The 24,607-nt window shown below is 44.6% G+C and overlaps 1 protein-coding gene across 1 annotated transcript in view; it reads left to right on the plus strand.

The window, feature by feature from the left end:
- The window catches only part of NCKAP1L (NCK associated protein 1 like), a 341,608-nt gene that overhangs the window by 19,560 nt on the left and 297,441 nt on the right, over positions 1-24,607 (plus strand). The window contains exon 2 of the mRNA XM_040425859.1: positions 24,398-24,508. Coding sequence (XP_040281793.1) covers positions 24,398-24,508 — 111 coding nt within the window. The remainder of the gene's footprint in view (positions 1-24,397; positions 24,509-24,607) is intronic.

The following is a 24,607-nucleotide window of genomic DNA, read 5'->3' on the forward strand; positions in this document are numbered from 1 at the left end:
TCTACCTGGGCACCAAAGCAGTTGCATGGTCTGCCTTCATTTAAAGGGGTTGTGTCACTTCAAGTGGCATTTATCAGGGAGAGGAAGTTAATACAAGGCACTTACTAATGTATGGTTATTATTCACATTGCTTCCTTTGCTGGCTGGGTTCATTTATGGGTTCACATTATACACGGCTTGTTTCCATGTGTGAGTCAGTGGCTGGCCTCATGGTGGCTAGGGGAGATTCATTGAAGGAGTTTCCATGTCTTCCCCGTCAGTCATCAGTTCTGAGCCAGCACCAGGTGCCACAATCAGTCTGGGATGAGGCCAGCCCAGACTGTCAGTCAGGGGAAGATTCTTTGTGCAATAGTCCTGCTGGAGGCTCTGTAAGAGTGGTCTCAGCCGGGTTGGCTGAGGGGCCACGAGGCTAGGTGATAGCCTGGACTTTGGGGGACGCAGTGACGCCTGTGGTACTAGGGTCACTAGGTCAGAGTCGGGAGGACTGATGGATCCAATTCCCCAAAGGGACTCGTACTTGTACAGCCTGGAGGCTGGTGAACTGTTAGGTTGGGAAAGCCGGACCTGATGCCAGGTATGAACTGCAACCTGTAGTTAAGTCAGGGAATATGTTATGTTTAGGTAGAGCCCAGACGGGCATGCTTTTATTTTGTACTGTTTTGTTATTGCTGTGAAAATAAATCTCATGTTTGGACCTGCAATCCGGCTGTGGTGAACCTAATTGTGAGAATGACCCCAGAAAAAGAGCTAATCCCCCACACATGGTTATGACCACCCTGCAATCCATCAGTGGTAGCTGTGCTTGCACAATATAGGAAAAAGTGCCGGCCTTTCTGGTGGACGGGACCGTGGGAGCTCACATAGGTTGGTGCTTTTTCCTATAGTGTGCAAGCATTACCACTGCTGATGGATTGCAAGGTGGTCGTAAACATGGAAACGAGCAGTGTATAATATGATGGAAAAATGAATCCAGCCAGCAAAGGAGGCAATATGGACAATCACAATACATTAGAAAGTGCTATTTGCTGAAGTGAGCTGGAACCTAGCTGTGAGGATCAGGTAAGTATGATTACCACCGCCTGTCCACCCATGCTGTGGTGTCTGTAAAAAAGCTGCCCCCTTAGTGCTCTCACACATGAGATATGCCCACTTAGTGCCCCCTGACAGGAAGAATGCCTCCTTAGGTACTCCTCACAGAAGGAATGCCTCCTTAGGGCCCTGTCACAATGACCCTTTAGTGTCCCCTTATTGTAGTTTTGCCTCCTTAGTGCCCTCTTATGGTAGTTATGCCCCCTTAGTGCCCCTTCACAGTAGTTATGCTTCCTTAGTGCACTCCACACAGTAAAAAGGTCCCTTTAATGTCCCTCTCATAAGTAAGAATGCCCCCTTATTGTTCCCTCAAAATAGTGTTGCCCCCTTAGTAAACCCCCATAGTTATAATGCCTTGCAAAAGTATTCACCCCCTTGACGTTTTTTCGTATTTTGGTATATTACAGCCTTAAGTTCAATGTTTTGTTAATCTGAATTTTATGTGATGGATCAGAATACAATAGTCTAAGTTGGTGAAGTGAAATGAGAAACATATATAAATAAAACTATTGTTTAGAAATAGAAAGCAGAAAATTGGCTTGTGCGTATGTATTCAACCCCTTTGTTAGGAAGCCCATAAGAAGCTCTGGTGCAACCAATTACCTTCAGAAGTCACATAATTAGTGAAATGATGTCCACCTATGTGCAATCTAAGTGTCACATGATCTGTCATTACATATACACACCCTTTTTGAAAGGCCCCAGAGGCTGCAACACCTAAGCAAGAGGCATCACTAACCAAACACTGCCATGAAGACCAAGGAACTCTCCAAACAAGTCAGGGACAATGTTGTTGAGAAGTACAAGTCAGGGTTAGATTATAAAAAAAATATCCAAATCTTTGATGATCCCCAGGAGCACCATCAAATTCATCATAACCAAATGGAAAGAACATGGCAAAACAGCAAACCTGCCAAGAGACAGCCGCCCACCAAAACTCAAAGACCGGGCAAGGATGGCATTAATCAGAGAGGCATCACAGAGACCTAATGTAACCCTGGAGGAGCTGCAGTTCCACAGCAGAGACTGGAGTATCTGTACATAGGACGACAATAAGCCGTACGCTCCATAGAGTTGGGCTTTATGGCAGAGTGGCCAGAAGGAAGCCATTACTTTCAGCTAAAAACAAAAAGGCACGTTGTGAGTTTGCGAAAAGGTGCTCTGGTCTTTTTTCTGTTTTTCAGCTGCTGGGACTGGGAAACTGGTCAGAGTTAAGGGAAAGATGGATGGTGCTAAATACAGGGATATTCTTGAGCAAAACCTGTACCACTCTGTGCATGATCTGAGGCTAGGATGGAGGTTCACCTTCCAGCAGGACAATGACCCCAAACACACTGCTACAGCAACACTTGAGTGGTTTAAGGGGAAACATGCAAAGCCCAGATCTCAATGCAATAGAAAATCTGTGGTCAGACTTAAAGATTGCTGTTCGCAAGCGCAAACCATCCAACTTGAAGGAGCTGGAGCAGTTTTGCAAGGAGGAATGGGCAAAAATCCCAGTGGTAAGATGTGGCAAGCTCATAGAGACTCATCCAAAGCGACTTGGAGCTGTGATTGCCAGAAAAGGTGGCTCTACAAAGTATTGACTTTAGGGGGGTGAATAGTTATGCGCATTGACTTTTTCTGGTATTTTGTCCTATTTGTTGTTTGCTTCACAATAAATAAATAAAATTAAATGATGCAAATCCTCAAACAATCCATTTTAATTCCAGGTTGTGAGGCACCAAAATACAAAAAAAGTCAAGGGGGGTGAATACTTTTGCAAGGCACTGTATATATTAAAAAAGTAATACTTACCTTGCCCCATTCCCCCAGAGAATAGAGCATGACACTCCTCTGTTTGTGCTTGCTCTTGCTCTATTTAGCAGGTATGCTAATGTCACTGCATTATCCCTGCCTGCGAAGAGCACTGGCCAGTGAATAATGGACCAGGCAGCGGATGGCTCCCAGCTTCAGCATTGTATGTAACTACATCTGTGTCCTGAGGACACAAATACAGTTGAAATTGAGGCCACTGCAGAAATATGGGACTGTTCCACGGGATCCAGGATGGTTCTCTGCTTTTCTTACTGATAATCTATCCTTTGCATAGGTCATCGGCATCTGATCGGCAGGGGTCCGACACCTGAAACCCCCGCCAATCAGCTGTTTGAGAAGGTAGTGGAGCTCATAGTAGCGCTGTGGCCTTCGTGCTGCTTCCCACAGGCCAGTTGCCTGGGTGCATTCCCATTGAATTGAATGGGGCTGAGCTGCGTCCTGGCCATGTGACAGAGTCGTGATGTCACTGTCCTGCGGGAAGCAGCGAGAAGGCCGCAGCGCTACTGTGAGCACCGCTGCCTTCTCAAACTGCTGATCGGCGGGGGTCCCGGGTGTCGGACTCCTGCAGATCAGATACTGATGACCTATCCGAAGAATAGATTATCAGTATGAATAGGCGAAGAACCCCTTTAAAGTTACTTGTCTTCTTATCAGTGACCTAGCACTGTAGAGTGTCAGTCATCTTGCTCTCTGATGTGCCAGTGTGTATCAATACATAGCGCCAGCAGCAATGTTAGTGATTACAACTATAACAGCTCCTTTTTATAGTGTAATGTATAATGGGGGAGATTAATCAAAACTGGTGCAAAGGAAAACTAATTTAGTTGTCCATGGCAACCAATCATATACCACCTTTTATTTTTCAGAACTCCGTTGGAAAATGAAAGGATCAATCTAATTGGTTGCTTGGGACAACTAAGCCAGTTTTCCTTTGCACCAGCTTTGATAAATCTCCCCCATTGTGTGTAGCAGGGAGGAACAAGCATGTGCAATCTGACATCCTGCTTACTGCAGTGAAACCTTCTCGCATTAGAAAGCTACAGGAAATACTACAACTTGTTTAAAGGGTTGCACAGAAATACAAAAAGTTTCTTTTTCCAGGAACAAATGGGGTCATTTATCAATCTGGTGTAAAGTAGAACTAGCTTAGTTGCCCATAGCAACCAATCAGATTCCACCTTTAATTTTTGACAGCTCCTTTGAAAAATTAAAGGTGGAATCTAATTGGTTGCTATGGGCAACTAAGCCAGTTCTACTTGATAAGCCAGTTCCAGTTTGATAAATGACCCCAAAAGTTTCCACATCTGCCATTGGTTTGTGTCTGATACTGCAGCCCAGCTCCATTGAAATGAATTAGGTTATCTGCAATGCCACACACAACCTATTGACAGGTGTGGGACTGTTTTTGGAAGAAAGCAGCAATTTTTTTGCATTTCTTCACAGCCCCCAGGAAGAATAATTTAACCATTTGAGTTAAAAATAGTTTAAATGGTTCTTCATCCGTCGTACTTAAAGGGGTTGTCCGGGTTCAGAGCTGAACCCGGACATACCCTTATTTTCACCCCGGCAGCCCCCCTGAGGATAGCATCGGAGCATCTCATGCTCTGATGCGCTCCCTTGCCCTGCGCTAGATCACTCAGGTAACGGGCTCTTTTGTTTTCAATAACACACTGCCGGGCGGAAACTTCCGCCCGGCAGTGTGTTTGGTGACGTCACCGGCTCTGATGGACGGGCTCTAGCGCTGCCCTAGCCGTTTTACTGGCTAGGGCAGCGCTAAATCCTGCCCATCAGTGCCAGTGACGTCACCGGGGTTCCTGGCAGCCCCATGGAGAGCCCGGTACGTCACCGGATCTCCAAAAAAGCATTTGCCCTGCGCGATTTAAAGCAGGGCAAAGGAGAGCATCGGAGCATGAACTGCTCTGATGCTCCTGTCAGGGGGGCTGCAGGGGTGAAAATGAAGGGATGTCCGGGTTCAGCTCTGAATCCGGACAATCCCTTTAAGGCTCAAGGAATTATCAAAAAATGAGATGATGCTTCCATTACAATGCACATTTATTTTTTAAGTCAAAGGGGTATTTTCATAATCAACATTTATCGCCTATTCACGGGATAGGTATAAATGTCAGTTCTGCAGATACCCTTTTAAGCATCTCTGGGAAGAAACCAGAATATTGAAATGGGGCATGGGGCAGCATATTAGTCTGTTACCTAGTAGAACCTAGTATTCAGAGCTATGTACCTGTCATGTAGTCCTCAAAATGTTACAAAACCTTCAAATTCTCTGTCTGTCAAACAGATGAGTGGTTCATGGCTGTGCCATGGAGGCAGATGGGTTTCTAACTGTGGATATGCCTCTAGTAGACAGTTTAAATGGCAGTTGAAGCCCTGGTGTTGTCGCTATAAACGATGCCAGGATGGCACAATGTAAATAAGTACCCACAGATTTCACTGACTACAGCATATATCTATGTAATGAACACTTTGTCTGGTAGACCAGCATTCAACTGATAATAGAATAACCTAAGTGGTTTTCTTTCCTCCAGCATGCCAATAAATGCAACATTTTAACCCATGAAGGGGTCTTGCTTGAGAAGGAGGAATAAAAAACACTTATAATTTTGTACATCCGGTTGGATGCTATTATTATCATCATTTTTTTTTTTTACTTGGTTTGTGTTACAAGAGGGATTCCTGGATGCTATGACATTGCACCCTAACCTGGAAAGAGCATGTTTTTGCTGAGATCCTGTGCTTCTTTGTTTCATATGGAGTGACCCGGTAGTTCACTGTTAAAGTATCATGTAGTTGACTGCTAAAGGGTTAATGATATGGTTCACTTTTAAAATTGTTAGGATGTTTACTGTGATACTAACTATGCAGGTACAGTGGTACAAATGGCTAATGTGACTTTACTATGTACTATGTATTCCAGAAGGCAGAGTATGGGAAGGAAATAGTTAACTGACAGTCCTTAGTAACAGCTGCCAGGTGGTGGGATGGCCCCTCTTTTCCCTGGCTGTGTATACTGTTATTGTGTAAGCCAGAGAAGCTGAAGCAGGAGAAAAAGATTCTTCTCCAGGGTGACACCATCTCTGTGAATGAAAAGCTGCCAGAAAAGCAACTTTGTTAAGAACTAACCTCTGAGGGAAAGAAGCTTTGAATTTTTTCTGAAGGTTAAGCACCATAAAGGGACAGTTCTTGGACAAAGACAGCAAAGTCCAGCACGCATACAGCTGTAGACTTTACTGCATGTGGTTTGGGATATGTTGCTTCTAGAGCGCACCACGCTTCTGAGGGAGAAACCATCCCTGTGAATAAAAAGCTGCCAGAAAAGCAGCTTTGCTAAGAACCAACCGCATAGGAAAGGAAGCATTGAATTTTTTTTTCAGTCCTTAGTAACAGTTGCCCGGTGGTGGGATGGCCGCTCTTTTCCCTGACTGTGTATACTGCTGTTATTGTGTAGGCCAGACAAGATTCTGTGTTATTGTGTAGGGCAGAAAAGATTCTTCTCCTGGGTGACACCATCTATGTGAATGAAAAGCTGCCAGAAAAGAAACTTTGTTAAGAACCAACCTCTGAGGGAAAGAAGCATTGAATTTTTTCTGAAGGTTGAGCACCATAAAGGGACAGTTCTTGGACAAAGACAGCAAAGTTCAGCACGCATACAGCTGTAGACTTTACTGCATGTGGTTTAGGATATGTTGCTTCTGGTGCTCACCACACTTCTGAGGGAGACACCATCCCTGTGAATAAAAAGCTGCCAGAAAAGCAGCTTTGCTAAAAACCAACCTCTGAGAGAAAGAAGCATTGAGTGATGTAACGGTCACGTACACACACACAGGGGGGAGGATAGTGACCACTGCGCTCCCCCCTTTACCCCTGGCCCTGCCTACTTGCCTCGCAAGTCCTGATGACAGGGGACAACTGGACGGCAGTCCCTAGCTTAGAATACGTGCTGGGAGGACAGTCAAGACAAATAACGGATAGTGAACGGACCGAGTCAATACCAAGAGAGCAACGAAGTGCAAATGGAGTAAGCAGAAAATAGTCAGGAGAAGCCGGGGTCAAATACCAGGAGAGTAATAAAGTACCACAGGAGTCCGCAGAGAATCGTCAGGTGGAAGTCGGGATCGGAATACCAGGAGAGCAGCGCAGTACAGGAGGAGCAGGCAGAGGATCATCAGGGAACACAGGAACAGGTAAGTATGCCAGGTAACAGAATCGCAAATGAATCTAATTAACAGGCAAACTGTGGCCAGCAGGCTGCCTGTTAAATAGTGACTAGCCTGGGTCATGTGACGTGGCCAAATGACCCACGCTGGTGAATACAGCTGAGCACCGAGTGCTCAACTCGGTGCTCAGACCTCCCCTGGTTGCCGGGAAAACTGAGGACGCCGGCCGCGCTGAGGAGACGTGCGCGGCCGGTCCGTCCCACCCCCATTGTCGGCGTCCCGTGACAATTGAATTTTTTCATAAGTTTGATGACAAAATAGAGGGACAAAGACAGCAAAGGTAACACGCGTACAGCTGTGGACTAAACTGCACATGGTTTGAGTTATATTGCACCTGTCATACTTCTGAGACAGAATGGCCATGTTCTCGTGCCTTGCACCCCACTGCTTTCCTAACATCAAGGGCACTCTAGCTCTGTCCAGAAAGTTTGCGCCCCTCCACTCACTGCCTGTGTAGCCTGGGGAGCACTGGAGCAAGCATAAGTATGTTATGGGCCCAGTCTACAGGTGCTGTATTACGTTTCCAAGCAATGCAAACCATTTCTTATTTAGATTAACACACACATCTGACTGAGAGATAGTTGTCAGCCATTGAGAGTTCACAGACAGCCTTTTCAGCCAATTTAGGACTTTGAACATTAGGATACGTAGAAAAGCAATAAGTCAGCTCACCGACATTTATGTGAATAGGAATGTGGTTACCAGTCCAGTAACAGTAGATAAATTCCAGCGCACAGTAAAGAGGAACACTAGACCGATTCTTGGGTAAAATTATAGGAACTAATTTCCATTCAGCACTAGAGGAAGATTAAAATCCAAATTTATTTAAATCCACATTAAAAATGTCAAAGTGCACATCCACCGGTAGCTAGCATCCTGCTTATGTGTTTTAAGTGAAAAGGCTAGCAATAATACTTCCACAGTAACATGAAGGTATGAAGAACAGTCCTCCCTCTAATTGGCTGCATCAATGCATCTAAGGGTGGGTTCACATCACGATTTTGCCATCCTTTTAACAAATACGTTGGGAAAAAAGGATAAAATAGCGTAGCACACTATGCTTTTCTATCCTATATGTATACCTTTTTTTTTTTACAATGGAACTCTATGGTGAACGGACGCCACTGCATCTGTTTGTGGCATCTGTTAACATATACGTTTTTTGTGTACTTTAAACAGATGGTGAAAAATGTGATGGGAACCCAGCATAATTAATACTAGGTAGCCGGGCATAGATTATATTACAATATCTATATTAGTTCTCCATAAATAATACATAGCAATACTGCAAACAATTGCGTTTCAAACCTCCTAAAATAAATACATTAAGACTGTCCTGAAGTTTACAACCATATACCCCTTACATCACCATTGTGGTTTTTTAGAGAATGACAGGACACACCAGATAATGTTTCCAATGTCTGTCATTGGCCTGAGATCCAGTAATATGTTCAAATCTTCAGTTTACGAGTAGCACAATCTACTCACAGTACCCTAAGTTGCACATTGTACATTTCAATGTGTAAATCACATAAGTGGAACTACAGTTTATAACCTATTTAATAGGAAAAACTTTCTGCTCTGATGCAGATGGAGAAAAAGAGTGCTTCCTCTATCAATGTACATTGTATTGGGATCAGTCACATTTATTAAACCATTTCTGTTTGAACCACGTCTTTGCATTATGAATTATGGTTCTGGTCTTGATATTCTGCACAAAAGGGAATAGAAAAATGACTAGTTGCGTACATATTTTGATTCCTATTTCCTTGCAAATATTCATAGGGGGTTCTACTGTCAGCAATCACGCACACTCTTTGCAATAAATCACATCAGTATCCACATTGAATCAATCTTTTAACCATATATACATTCTCTCTCATAGGATGTATTTGTGGAGCATGTTCCTTTTACTCTTACCTACTCCCTTATAGGCAAATTTTTTACATGATACGAGTCACAGCTAGATGCATGTAGGAGGGGGTTCCCACTGGTCGATTTCCTGTATTTTCATAAATACATCTACAGTAAAAAGAAGTCTGCCTGACTTCTCTTTAACCCTCTAGGTTAGGTCCCTGCACTTAGCTAAGTCAGGGAATGCCTCCAAGTTGTGGGCTGTCTTTTAGGGCGGATCATGCAAATAGGTAGGGACCAGGCTTGGACTGGCCCACAGAGGAACAGGTGAATCCTCCAGTGAGCCCTGAGCCAAGGTGTGTCCCTACTGTAGTCCACCACCCCCTGCACAACTGATGCACAGAACAGTACACTGATTGTACTACATACAGATAGACAACCTAACAATAACTAGACCTATCAAAAGGGCACACTCAAAAATAAATACAATTAAAACTACAACAAGCAAAGGTGCAAATACCCAAAACAGAAACAGCCATAGAGTATAAAAATAAATTTACTTTATTGAATGCAATTAAAAATACATATATGGAAGTTAAAAAATTTGAAGAATCCATACAAGAGTAGGGAAAGAAATTGATGTGAGGGACAAACTCAATGCAGACAAGTAAACACATAGTATAAAGTGAAAATGCTGGACATATATAGTCAGGGGATCAGATGTAAACACATCCAAAAATGGACTGCAGTACTGCAAGCCGTGTACCGGGGTGGGCTCCCCAGGATAAGAGCGAAGTCATGAACGAGGAAAACAACTCCACCACCAGCTTTTGCTAAAACAGAATTTTGCTAAAACGTGGTAATGAACACAACCACAAATGCTGGGAACATACAATAAATTTACATACACCGAGCCTGAAGGCTGAGACCCTTGTGCTGCACAGCGCGGCGCCCCCTGATGGATGCAGGAAGAAAGCGTGGTAATTTACCTACTAGCGGGCACAACTAAACTGCCACACCTTACCTGTTATTACCCTAAAAAAACAAGAATAACTGTATGGGTGTGTGGTATGGGCTAGCCTGCGGTGCAGCACAACAGCTTACAATCTTACAAAGCTCTACAGGTTCCCCCTCCCATAACTGGTGTTGTAGCATGTGCCTGAGTATTCCTCCTGAGCAAAATGCCAGCCTGTCTTGAGTTTGTGGGGACATTTATCAGCTCTCCGGTGTGAAATGTCCCTTTAAATTATGGAGACCTTGCAATGAACAATAGCAACACTTGTGGCCTGATACAAACAGAGACCCTATCTAACTAACTACAGGCTTGGTCTGCGATCAGAAAAGATGGTTGGCAACTATTTTCGCGACGTTGAGGAAGAATTTCTGATCACTGTAAGTAATTTGACATTAAAGCAGTGTATTTTATTACATTTCACATGCATGTTATAACAATCGCTGTATATGCAGATTGAGTGTTTAAAAAAACCGCCATCGCGAAAATCCCAAATGATGCAATTAATTTTTTCACGGTGCACACAACTTCACATTTTATAAGGTCTCATGAGATATTAGTGATTGATGCACTAAGTATTGTTGTGAGAAGTTGACACTCCAGTACAGGCCCCAAAAATTAGCCAATAGGCATTCACCTGACAGCAAAGAACTTTGGATTCTGTGGCTGGAGGTATATTAGGCGGTCACAGGATAAAAATGTAACTGTCGGCCAGTACAGGCCCAAAAAATTAGCCAATAGGCGTCAGGGCCGGTGCAAGGATTTTTGCCGCCCTAGGCAAAGATCCATTTTGCCGCCCCCTCATGTCACTCACTCACTGACAGACACACACACACACTGACAGACACACACACACTCAGACACTCACTGAATGACGTACACAGAAACTCACTGACAGACACACATACACTCACTGACAGACAGACATAGATTCACTGCCATCAGGGTAAGCAGATGCCCGCTCTGCCATATTTAAGAAGGACCTCCACCTCATGGCCCCCCTGTAACGGGCTGGGGGGCGGCTCAAGAGCCGCTCGCCCTGTTGCCCAGGGCTGCAGCCCCAGTCAGGGGGAGCCCACCAGGGCGCCCCCAGCAGGCCGGCGCCCTAGGCGAATGCCTAGTTTGCCTATATGGTTGCGCTGGCCCTGATAGGTGTTCACCTGACAGCAAAGAACTTTGTCATGAGGAAATTCAATCAAGCATGGTCGACTCGTCACATGTGTTGAATTCCTCCGAGATCCAAGCCTCACTGATTTTAAGAAATGTGAGGTAGTCCACACTGTCGTTAGTTAGGCGAGTGCGCTTATTGGTCACGATCCCCCCTGCTGCGCTGAATGTCCTTTCGCACAGGACACTGGACGAGGGGCAAGCCAACAGTTCCATGGCAAATTATGCCAGCTCTTGCCACAGGTCAAGCCTGCACACCCAGTATTCCAGGGGTTCATCGATTCTCAGAGCATCCACATCGGCCGTTAACTCGATGAAGTTGGATACCTGTTGCTCTAGGCGTTCCCTGAGGCTGGATCCGGAGGACGGCACATCTTCAAACTGCCTTCTTCTTGGATACGCTGTTGGATTGGTACCCGCAACTGTTTCTCTGTGAGTGGAAATTCCTCTGCCAGCTCCCGCAAAATCAGAATGCAGCATTTCTCGAAGCAATGCCTGGAAGTGCTGCATTCTGACAGCCCTCTGTGATGGTAACATTTCCGCCATTTTGTGTTTGTACCGGGGGTCTAAGTATGTTGCCACCCAGTACTGGTCCTTGCCCTTTATGCTTTTTATACGGGGGTCCCTCTTCAAACACTGGAGCATGAAGGCCCCCATTTGCACTAAACTGGAAGTGGTGGAGTGGCCTGGCTCCTCCTCATCATCTAGGATAATGTCGTACTCGTTCTCCTCCCCCTATCCATGGACAACACCAGGGATTCCAGAAACGTTTAAAGCATGCTCTTCTTGCTCCTCCTCCGCCCCGGCACCATCCTCCTCTGACTCCTCTTCAGACTCCTGTTGTTGACTTGTCTCAGATGGAGTAGCCCCCCCTGGGGATTCATCCAGCATTGCGACTTCCTCATCTTCCTGCTTCTGCTCCTCGACGCCTTGATCAATGACATGACGTAATGCACGCTCAAGAAAGAAGGCGTAAGGTACGATGTCACTGATGGCACCCTGGCTGCGACTGACCAGTTTGGTGATCTCATCAAATGGCCGCAGAAGTCTGCATGCGTCGCGCATGAGCAGCCACTGGCGCAGTGAAAAAAACCAAGCTCCCCAGAACCTGTCCTGCCGCAGAGTTCATACAGGTAGTCATTAACTGCACGTTTCTGCTGGAGCAGCCTATCAAGCATATACAAGGTGGAGTTCCATCGCGTCGGACAGTCACAAATCAGACGTCTGACGGGCAGGTGGTGTCACCGCTGAATGTCATCAAGGCGAGCCATGGGCGTGTAAGATCTTCTAAAATGGCCAGAGATTTTCCTGGCCTGCCGCAAGACGTCCTGGACCCCGGGGTATTTGGCAACGAATCGCTGCATGACTAAGAACAGGACGTGTGCCATGCACGGCACGTGTGTCATTTTGCCCTGTTTCAGCATGTTCAGCAGATTGGCACCGTTGTGGCACAAAACTTTACCAACTGTCAAATTGAGCGGGGTTAGCCCCTGATCTGCCTGTAACCGCAAAGCTGAAAGGAGTGCAGGACCGGTGTGGCTCTTGGCTTCCAGACACAACAGATGCAGCACAGCATGGCAACGTCTCACCTGGCACGTCAAATAGGTTCTGGGGATCTTGGGGGGCACAGCGGAAGAGACGGTAGCAGCGGAAAAGGAGGAGTCAGCCGAGGAGGAGAGGGAGGATGGAGTAGGAGGAGGAGATGAAGAGGCAGGCCTGCATGCAATCTGTGGCGGTAACACCAAATCTACACGGGTGCCACAGGTTGCATGCTTGACGGCCGTCAGAAGGTTCACCCAGTGGGCAGTAAAAGTTATGTACCTTCCCTGCCCGTGTTTGCCAGACAACGTGTCTGTGGTCAGATGTATCTTGGCACCGACACTGTGTGCCAGAGATACATTCACTGGACGTGGCCATATAGCTCTGGGATGCCCTTCTGGGAGAAATATTTCCTTCCGGGGCTTCCATTGCAGTGTTCCAATGGCCACACTTTTTTTTAAAGGCTTCTGAGTCCACCAGTTTATATGACACCATCGACACGTCATCATCGTCACCTTCCCCACCACTAACATTAGAGATCTCGGAGTAGGCAGCAACAGCGGGGACCAACCTCCTTGGGTTGATCTGGGTACTGTCGTTAGACTGCTGGGTGGCGGCCGTTGCTACCTCCTCTTCCTGATCCGATGCCAAGAATGGAAATGTCTTGTGATGGATCGGAAAATAATTCCTCTGACTCGAGCAGAGGGGATATGGTGGTGGTGGTGTTGGTGGTGGTGTCTTTGGGGGTGCAAACAGCAGAGAGTGAAGAGGGTGCAGATAGAGAAGATGAGGAGGGTGCATAAGCGGAAGGCTGAGTGAGCCACTCAACCAAGTCTGGTGCGTCCTTTGATGTAATCGCACGCACCTTCTGCAACTTCCCACTTAGGCTCTGGTCTGGTGCTCCTGCCCGACCCCTACCACCCCTGCGGAAGGGCCTGCCTCTTCCTCTGCCTGTCATTTTTAAAATAACCCTGTTTCAAAAGTCTCTATAGAAGAGCAGTATTTGTGGAAGAAGGTGTATAACACCCCGCTTCAATCAGTTGTTTTGGGGGGCAACTGGTATATCACACCAGTTATAATTATTTTTTCCAATACCGTTTGTCACTGTGTGTAGCAGAGGGAACGCAGCAAAACGGCAAACAAATGCTGCAGTACCCAAATGCACTATATAGAAAGTATATTATTGGTAAATATAACACCCCGCTTCTATCATTTTTTTGGGGGGGCAACTGGTATATCACACCAGTTATAATTATTTCTTCTAATTGCGTTTGTCACTCTGTGTAGCTGCAGTATCGCTGCAGAACCGCTCACCACCACTGCTGCACAATACAAATCCACTATAATATGCTTTCTATGTTAGAAAATATATTATAAGTGTATTACACCCCTCTGTACTGCACACCTATCAATAGTACACCTATACCAGTCCTTAAAAGGACTTTTGTGGACCTATTTGATAGCGTTTTTGTCCCTAACAGTCTGTCCCTGCTTCACACGGCAACCTTTCCCTACACTGACAAAAGACTGAATGTAAAAAGGGCGGCCAGATCAGGTCTATTTATGTCCATGTGCTGAAACTTTTCAATTGGCTGTCCTGTACCACCTGATGGATGTGTCATGGGTCAAAGTTCTTTACAATGTAAAAGAATATGGCGGGCGCGAATATCGCCATATGTTCGCATGTTCGGCTAATCGCGAACGCTCAAAGTTCACCGCGAACCGACCGCCGGGAGAACCGCAAGGAGATTGGCTGAGCGTGGAGGAATCTAACAGCCTCCTTGATTTCTCTTGATTCAGTGTTGATAGGGTTAATGACCACTTCCCTGTTCTCAGCTGTTGCTCAGTGGTCACCACTTCTACCCTTTATAGTCTGACCCCACCCTTCTGCCTATGCGGCAGATACCTTCATTTGGGTTTGGCTGAGCTGGTGTGAGGTTGTCTCTGGTGTTCCTGTTCTTCCATCTCTACAGAAGTAAAGTGTCGCGTTTGTTTGTATTTGTTATATTCCCTGTTGTTGTATCTGGGCCTGATACAGAGACTTCCATTCGTCTATCTGGGGAGGAATGGGTTGTCTCTGGTCCTAAACCTATTCCAGGGCCTTATAGAGAAATCAGGGCCTAGGTATCCTGCATATGAATATTCCTACCTTCAAGGTCTATTCACATTGATAGGTAGTCAGGGCCAGTATTAGCGTTGTCTAAGAGGTGACCTTTTTCTTCCCTAGTTTCCAGGCCCAGTTACTGTTCCCCTTCCCTCCTGTGTTCAGTGTGGCTCCCCCCCCCCCCCCCCACAGTGACCGTGACACACAGTTTCTCAGTCTCAGCTCCCTCTAAGATGGCTACTTCCTTTCTCTTCCTTTCCCGGCTCTGTGTAATTCCACCTCTCATGAATATGGAATTATAAGCAGTCTGTAGCTGTGTTTAGGAAACAGCGGCATCTTGTGGCCAAACAGCAGAATGTCAGTCCAGATCATTCAATTTAATCTACACAAACAGTGTTCAGACAAGGAGAGCTGTTTCCCCATCTCACAGTACAATGAAGTACAAAAAGTGCAAATACAGTGCTCCAATGGTGAATGTGATGCAAAAGCAACCACTATTAACTATTCCAGCAATACAAGCCACATAAGATGGCTTAGTAGGAAAAAGAGCATAAGGTAGTGTTTATGAGAAGCCCTCACTCATCCATTGTGCTTCGCCAATAGCTTCGTCAGCTGAATAGAAACTAGGAGGGCAAAAATATCTATATATACCCATAAAATCAAATAATCAATCAAGTGCACCTGTAATTACCTCATTACACCTGCGGCACGCGAAACCGACATGATGCACGCTCCTAGGAGAATTATGCAAGATGGCACCCCAAATCTCACGAGAGGACAGATGTTGCAAGTGTATAAGGGTACCATTTGCATGTTTGTCTGGCGATATCCAGCATTGAAGGTCTATAAGATCTTGCACCTACATAGCACTAGTCCAAGATGAACCAAAGTGGGACAACATCCTCCTTAGGGAAACAGCACAAAGCTGTGGGATATGATCACGCAGCAGTCCCCACATACCTGGGTGCCGCAGCGTAGTGATCTCCCACAACGCATCCAGGTTCAGTCATTCACTATATTACTCAGCTGCCTGGTTGGGTGGTATTTGGCTATTGTTGCCCGTTGTCTCCCCCTCCCTTCCTTTCCATGGGGGAAGGGTGAGGAGGGTCTCGGGATAGCCGTCTTTGTGATCACCTCCCTTAGTGGTTTTGTTCACTACTAGAGATGGCCTTGAGGTTCGCCTGGCGGTCGTTTCGCGGCCAACTTTACGCATTCGCCGAACATGGGAACACATGGCGATATTTGCACACGCCATATTTTTTTGCATAGCGCTGAACTTTGACCCATGACACATCCATCAGTTGGGACAGGACAGCCAACTGAGACGTTTCAGCACATGGACACACCCCCAACCCTATAACAGAACCCAATCTGGCACCCATTTTACATTATGTGTTTTGCCAGTGTAGGGAGAGGTTGCATTTTAGAGCAGGGACAGTTAGGGACACCAAACGCTAGCTAATAGGGCCACAAAAGTCCTTTTAAGGACTGGTATAGTTGTGCTATTGATAGATGTGATATAGAGGGGTGTGATATACTTATTTTATACTTTCTAATATAGAAATTATATTATAGTGTATTTGTATTGTGCAGCAGTTGTGTGTGGTTCTGATGCGATACCACAGCGATTGCAACGGGTGTGATATACCTGTTGCCCCCCAAAAAACTGTTTGAGGGCTGCGATATACCTTCTTCCACAAAATCCTGATTGAGGGGTGCTATATACCTGTTTACGCCAAATACTGATTGAGGGGTGCCATATACCAGTTTTCACCAAATACTGATTGAGGGGTGCTATGTACCTGTTTCTGCAAAAAAATACTGATTGAGGGGTGCCATATACCTTCATCCACAAAATACTGATTGAGGGGTGCTATTGCTATATACCTTCTTCCACCAAATACTGATTGATGGCTGCGATACACCTGCTTCCACAAAATCCTGATTGAGGGGTGCCATATACCTGTTTCCGCCAAATACTGATTGAGTGGTGCTATATACCTGTTTCCGCCAAATTCTGATTGAGCGGTGCCATATACCTTCTTCCACAAAATACTGATTGAGGGGTGCTATTGCTATATACCTTCTTCCGCCAAATACTGATTGAGGGCTGCAATACACCTGCTTTCATAAAATACTGATTGAGGGGTGCCATATACCCGTTTCTGGCAAATACTGATTGAGGGGTGCTATATACCTGTCTCCGCCAAATACTGATTGAAGGGTGCTATATACCTGTTTCCACCAAATACTTATTGAGGAGTGCCATATACCTTCTTCCACAAAATACTGATTTTGTGAGACACCTGACATCCTGACACCTGACATCCCAGAAGCCTGCACCCTGGCTCAAGTCTCCAAGTGGGTCCTGATTGATGGGCACCAATGTGAGAGTCTATATCGTGAGACTCTAGTTAAGTATATACAATCCCCTGACGCACCGGTCTCTGTATCACTGACTGGGGAAACGCTGCGTCGGGATATTGATTGATTGGTTTAGTCTACTAGTGGTACACTTACATTATGTATTCAGCGGGCCGTTATAGCCATGTCTGCCCTATATCCCAATAGTAATAGGGCTAAGTAGGGTCTTATAGGCTAGGTACGAGGACAGGGAACCCCTACCATTAAGGGGTGTCCCTGGGCTGAGGTTTAGGGAGGGACACATAGGGAGAAGATAGGTGTTTATCATCTGTTCTCTTACTGGCCCCCCTTCTGTACCTTGGAATTTTCATCTATAGAGACCTTCATCCAGGTCCTGAAGTATCTACCTGTAGAGACTCCCTCTGCAAATTTCAAGCAGTCAATATTGGGCTATATCAACAAACCGTGAGTAATCTCAGATAAACTAAAAAGTATATTGTTCTGAGATAATACGTTTGCCATTTGCATCTGCATTTATGACCCACGGGGTCTGAGCTTGATTTTAGCTTATTTTTTTAAGGATATTAATAAAAGCTATATTTTATATTAGTGGGAAGGTGTTTCAAGTTTGCTTATAATATATATTCCCTCATATGTCTATACACCACCGAGGCGGCTTGATGTTGTTGTATATACCTTCTTCCACTAAATACTGATTGAGGGCTGCAATACACCTGCTTCCACAAAATACTGATTGAGGAGTGCCATATACCTGTTTCCGCCAATTACTGATTGAGGGGTGCTATATTCCTGTTTCCGCCAAATACTGATTGAGGGGTGATATATACCTATTTCTGCCAAATATTGATTCAGGGGTGCCATATACCTTCTTCCACAAAATACTTATTGAGGGGTGCTATTGATATATACCTTCTTCCACCAAATACTGATTTAGGGCTGCAATACACCTGCTTCCACAAAATACTGATTTATGGATGCCATATACCTGTTTCCTGCCAAATACTGATTGAGGGGTGCTATATACCTGTTTCCGCCAAATACCGATTGAAGGGTGCTATATACCTGTTTCTGCCAAATACTGATTGAGGGGTGCCATATACCTTATTCCACAAAATACTGATTGAGGGGTGCTATTGCTATATACCTTCTTCCACGAAATACTGATTGAGGGCTGCGATACAGCTGCTTCCACAAAATACTGATTGAGGGGTGCCATATACCTGTTTCTGCCAAATACTGATTAAGGGATGCTATATACCTGTTTCCGCCAAATACTGATTGAGGGGTGCTATATACCTATTTCTGCCAAATACTGATTGAGGGGTGCTATTGCTATATACCTTTTTCCACCAAATACTGATTGAGGGCTGCGATATACCTTCTTCTACAAATACTGCTCTTCTCTACGGACTTAGGCCTCATGCACACGGCCGTTGGGCGGCCATGGCCGTATTGCGGGCCACAAACAGCGGGTCGGCAATCCACGGCCACCGGAGATGTAAGTCCGGAGATGCGGAACTGAGTCACGGAACGGAACACCGGAAGCACTACGGAGGGCTTCCGTGGTGTTTCTTTCCGTTTTTTCGCACCGCAAATAAATATGACAGACTACGGGCCCATTTAAGTTGAATAGGTCCAGCCCGCTGCATGGATGTTGCTTGTGCATTGGGGACCGCAATTGCAGTCCCCAATGCACAGAACGGCCACACAACGGCCGTGTGCATGCGGCCTTAGGCAGAGGGTCATTTAGAAAATGACAGGCAGAGGAAGAGGCAGATCATTCCGCAGGGATGGTAGGGGTCGGGCAGGTGCATCAGGCCGTAGCCAAAATGGTATATTTGAGAAGGCGCGTGTGATAACTTCAAAGGGTGCACCAGAGTTTGTTGAGTGGCTTACGTTCTGCACCCTCCTCATCCTCTGTATCTGCACCCTCCTCACTCTCTGCTGTGTGCACCCCCAAAGACACCACCACAGCCCCTCCACTCGAGTAAGAGGAATTATTTTCCCATCCATTCCCAGACCTTACCGATGCGCAGCCATTCTTTGCATCGGATGAGGAAGAAGAGGTAGCAATGGCCGCCACCCAGCATGACCGATAAGCGCACTCGCCTAGCTCATGACAGTGTGGACTACCTCACATTTTTTAAAATGAATGAGGCATGGATCTCGAAGGAATTCAACACCTGTGATTACCACGTGTAATTGAATTTCTTCATGTCAGCCTACACATATCCGCCGCCCCCGAGAACAAAAAATGGTCCTTGCATTATGTATATACAGAGGCATAAAAGGCTTTTTATGTGGGGTGAATGCCTAATTTTTGGGGCCAGTACTGGCCGACAGTTACATTTTTATCCTGTGACCACCTAATGTACCTCCAGCCACAGAATCCAAAGTTTTTTGCTGTCAGGTGAATGCCTATTGGCAAATTTTTGGGGCCTGTACTGGCCGACAGTTAAACTTTTTATCTCTAGCCACATAATCACACCCCTGTCTCACTCCTCTGCCTCTCATTATGGTGGCGTATGAACCGCATTCACCATAAGGACCTTCTATGGTCACAGGCTCATGTGACTGTTCCCCCCACCCTGTACTGTGCCCCTCATTCCATACTGTGCCCCTTATACCCTGCATTGTGCCCTCTTACCACACCCTGTGCAGTGCCCCTAGTCATTCCCTGTACTGTGCCCTCTTATACTCTTTTATCCGGTCATGGTATGGCGGTGTTATCCGGTCACTGAACAGAGGTGTTATCCGTTCAATGTATGGCTGTGATATCCAATAACTTGATGGCCATAACTGTATCCCTTTCCCTGCCCACGCCATCCTTTTTTAGACCTGGCAGGAGCGGGAAAAATATGCAGATTGCAGTGCTAAGGACCTTTGCACCACAATTTTTTTCAGAAATACGCCTAACATAGACGTATTTCTATATAATAAATGACCACCTAATTGTATTATTATTCAGGGGTAGGGCTTAGCTTTAAATTATATAGATTCTAGTGTATTATACAGTGCCCTATATTTCCCAGTAGAAAAATTATCCTTGGGAAACACAGTCCTCATCCCTGACCACCAGGACCAGGTACATGACGGGCTCCTCTCTCCGCTACGCTGCTCCTCTGTGTACTGGTGCTTATTCTGACACTAGGGCTGGGTTCAAATCCTATTTCTGCCATCCATTTAATGCATACCAAAAATGTATGCGTTAACAGATGCCTCAGACTGATGCATGGCGTCTGTTCACCATACAGTTCCATGGTAGAAAAAAAATATTACTTTAACATATGCTTTTTTTTACAGGATACAAAAGTGTGAAAAAATCTCAAAACATCCTGGCCGATGTTCATCCATCACTATTCACTACCATATATTTATACTACAGTCCTGATCAAAAGTTTAAGACCACTTGAAAAATGGCAAAAAAATCATATTTAGCATGGCTGGATCTTAACAAGGTTCCAAGTAGAGCTTCAACATGCAACAAGAAGAAATGGGAGTGAGACAAAACATTTTTTGAGCATTCAATTTAATGAAAACAACGAATAAACTGAAACAGGCTGTTTTTCAGCTGCTCCAAAGTTTAGGACCACACCTCCAAAAAAAAAACTAAACCCCCCCAAAACAGAAATCCAACTTCCAAACATGAACTCAGTAATGAGTAGCTCCGCCGTTATTGTTTATCACTTCAAAAATTCATTTCGGCATGCTTGATGCAAGCGTTTCCATGAGGTGAGTGGGAAAATTTCTCCAAGTGGTGAAGACGGCCGCACGAAGGCCATCTACTGTCTGGAACTGTTGTCCATTTTTGTAAACTTCCCTTGCCATCCATCCCCAAAGGTTCTCAATTGGATTTAGATCAGGGGAACACGCAGGATAGGCCAAAGGAGTGATGTTATTCTCCTGGAAGAAGTCCCTTGTCCTGCGGGCATTGTGTACTGTAGCCTTGTCCTTTGGAAAAACCCAGTCATTACCACATAGATGAGGGCCCTCAGTCATGAGGAATGCTCTATGCAACATCTGGACATAGCCAGCGGCCGTTTGAGGCCCCTGCACTTCCTGAAGCTCCATTGTTCCACTGAAGGAAAAAGCACCCCAGACCATTATGGCGCCCCCTCCACTGTGGCGTGTAGAAAACATCTCAGGTGGGATCTGCTTGTCATGCCAGTAATGTTGGAAACCATCAGGACCATCAAGGTTAAATTTTTTCTCATCAGAGAATAAAACTTTCTTCCACCTTTGAATGTCCCATGTTTGGTGCTCTCTTGCAAAGTCCAAACGAGCAGTTCTGTGGCGTTCAAGGAGACGAGGTCTTTGAAGACTTTTTTGTTTTTGAAGCCCTTCAGTCTCAGATGCCGTCTGATGGTTATGGGGCTGCAGTCAGCACCAGTAAGGGCCTTACCGGTAATTTGGGTCGAGGATCGTTCAGTGTCTTGACAGACAGCCAATTGGATCCTCCGGCTCAGTGCTGATGAATTTTATTTGGGTCTTCCACTTTACTTTTTTGTTCCATAACCCTCAGGATCATTTTAGAATTTAAGAAATTCCAAATGACTGTCTTACTGCGTCCCACCTCTGCAGCGATGGCGCGCTGTGAGAGACCCTGCTTATGCAGTTCAACAACCCGACCACGTTCAAAAAGGGAGAGTTTTTTTGCCTTTGCCATCACAACGTATGACTACCTGACAGAAAATGACAATGAATCCACATCTTTGCACAGATTTGGCCTTTTAAAGGCATGTGGTCCTAAACTTTTGATCAGCTGAAAAACAGCCTGTTTCAGTTTATTCGTTGTTTTCATTAAATTGAATGCTCAAAAAATGTTTTGTCTCACTCTCATTTCTTCTTGTTGCATGTTGAAGCTCTACTTGGAACCTTGTTAAGATCCAGCCATGCTAAATATGATTTTTTGCCATTTTTCAAGTGGTCTTAAACTTTTGATAAGGACTGTATATACTTTATACTCTGTGTTTACTTGTCTGCATTGAGTTTGTCCCTCACATGAATGTCTTTCCCTAATGTTGTGTGGATTTTTCAATTTTTTTAACTTCCATATATGTATTTTTGATTGCATTCAATAAAGTAAATTCATTTATATACTCTATAGCTGTTTGTGCTTTGGGTATTTGCACCATTGTTTCTTGTAGGTTTATATATATACTCTATATACAGATAGGCAGCGTACAGTATCTCAGCTAACCCATGTCCATATGTAAAACTGGGTGGATTATTTAACAAACTTCCAGTCTATTATTTTAGATGCATCAGGTGACTGAGATGACTTCTAGGCACAAGGGCAGGCCAGCTGGTATCCTCCTTCACCAGGGACCCGCATTCTTGATGTTACTGTAGGGGCCCCCATCATCATTCATTCTGCAGCATCTTGCTGCTGCCTGCCTGAGTCTGTGTTCCTAACTCAAATAGTTATGAGAGCCCTAGTCTAAGGCAGGAGCCCATCAGTAGGAAACTGACTGGGTCTCCAGGAAATGACCAGTCTGAGGCACCATCTAGGCAGCAGGCTACTACTGAAAAAGCATGTGTGTTGGTGCAATTTATGATGGGGGAGGCTGAGGTAATACTTTAATGTAGTTGTACAGTGAGCCCCCAGAATGAATTTTTCTGGTGCACCTTGGCACCCCAGTGTGACACTGGTTGGGACAGTGGTTCGGGCGGAGTTTATGGTTGCACTGTTCCCTACCTTTTCATGACAGCAACTATGCAATAAAACGACATCATAGAACACCCGTATATAAGTGGGGTACAATTGATTCTGTCCATGGCTCTTACCAATTCTTTAGCATCCTTTATATAGGAATTTGGAACCAATATATATAATGGAACTGTACCTTTCTTAGGTATAATGTTAAATTATGTTTGATTAGCATTATAACACAATAACCATCATATTCAATAATAACCTGTAGAAATCTACTTAAAGATGCATCTGAGCATCAACGTTCAGAGATTTTGGTAACTTTTTGTTACATTGTTGACATGTTTTATATTGTTACATGAGTAATGCAGTTTACCATAGTATAATGTTTTGCTATATGTTGGGGTCCATATTAACATCTGATTATTTTGCACAACCCTTGATGCTAGTGGAGTGACCCATTGATACCGTTCAAATTTTATTTTATTTTTTTAATTATTTTTTTTACTGTGGATTCCTATTCTGTCCAAATAAAATATACATTTTATTCAACACTTGATGGCTACCCCTGAAACAGCTGGGTATTAACAGCAATAGGCATGGGGCAGTTTTCTTGACAATGGTTGCCTTTTCACTTGGGGCTTATTTCATTTGCAGGTATTTGTTTTATATTCATTGATGTCGCTTTATCATTATATTTCTGTTATTTGATTTTGTACCGTCCCTGACTTCACATGCTTGGTCCTTATTTATGGACTATGGTGAACTTTTTGTCCGTGCCTGGTCTTATTTATACCGGCACAATTTCTATTGTATACAATTTTTAAAATGTTTGTGTGTTTTTCCTTAACAATAAAATAGCATTTTGTATTTTATATAATTGGAGGTGCAGGCTTATTGCGGTTTTCTTGGTTCTGGCTATGTCACATTATGGCTTCCTAGCACAGATTTTCTAATGCAGGTGTGTATTTACAACTTAGAGTGTTGATAAGGCTAGGTCTACACGACAACATTTGTCGCGCGACATTTTGTCGCACCAATGCCGCGCTACAATTTTTATAATTGTAGTCTATGGTGTCGCACTGCGACATGCGACTGCGACAGTCGCAAAAAATCTATTTGAGATGGATTTTTCTGCGATTGTCACGTCTCAGTCGCAGCATGTTGCATGTCGCAGTGCGACACCATAGACTGCCATTATAAAAATTGTCGTGCAACATTGGTGCGACAAAATGTTGTGTGACAAATGTTGCAGTGTAGTTGTGCCCTATGTGTCAACTTATTGTCACGTGACACATGTCGTCGTCTAGACCTAGCCTAAAAGTTCAGGAAAGGGGATGGAGACTCCCCTAATTTTATGTTCATCAGTGTAATAAAACAACAAATTTGCTGCTTGGGGTAGAAAAGGCTATTTTAATTTTGAAACTATTATTTGATATAATTTGTCATGTTATACTGCACTGCTGGTGAAGATTTTAACCACCTCTCCATATAAATCCATATGTTTTTATTTATTGAACATAAATGTTTTGTATCTTTTACAGACATGCTCAGATGCCAAGACAAAACCTCCATTTTTCACAGATAAATCAATGGAATCTTCTATAAAATACATCAGCAAGAAGTTTCCAAACATTGATGTTCGCAGCAGCACGGTAATTACCTAGTGATAATGTCTATTCTCTAGTACTGCAGTTTAGCCCAAGCTCAGCCACCTTTACATGAATGTTATATACCATACAAATAATGGAGGG

This window comes from Bufo bufo, chromosome 3, assembly GCF_905171765.1.
Source record: "Bufo bufo chromosome 3, aBufBuf1.1, whole genome shotgun sequence".
Classification (NCBI taxonomy): Eukaryota; Metazoa; Chordata; class Amphibia; order Anura; family Bufonidae; genus Bufo; species Bufo bufo.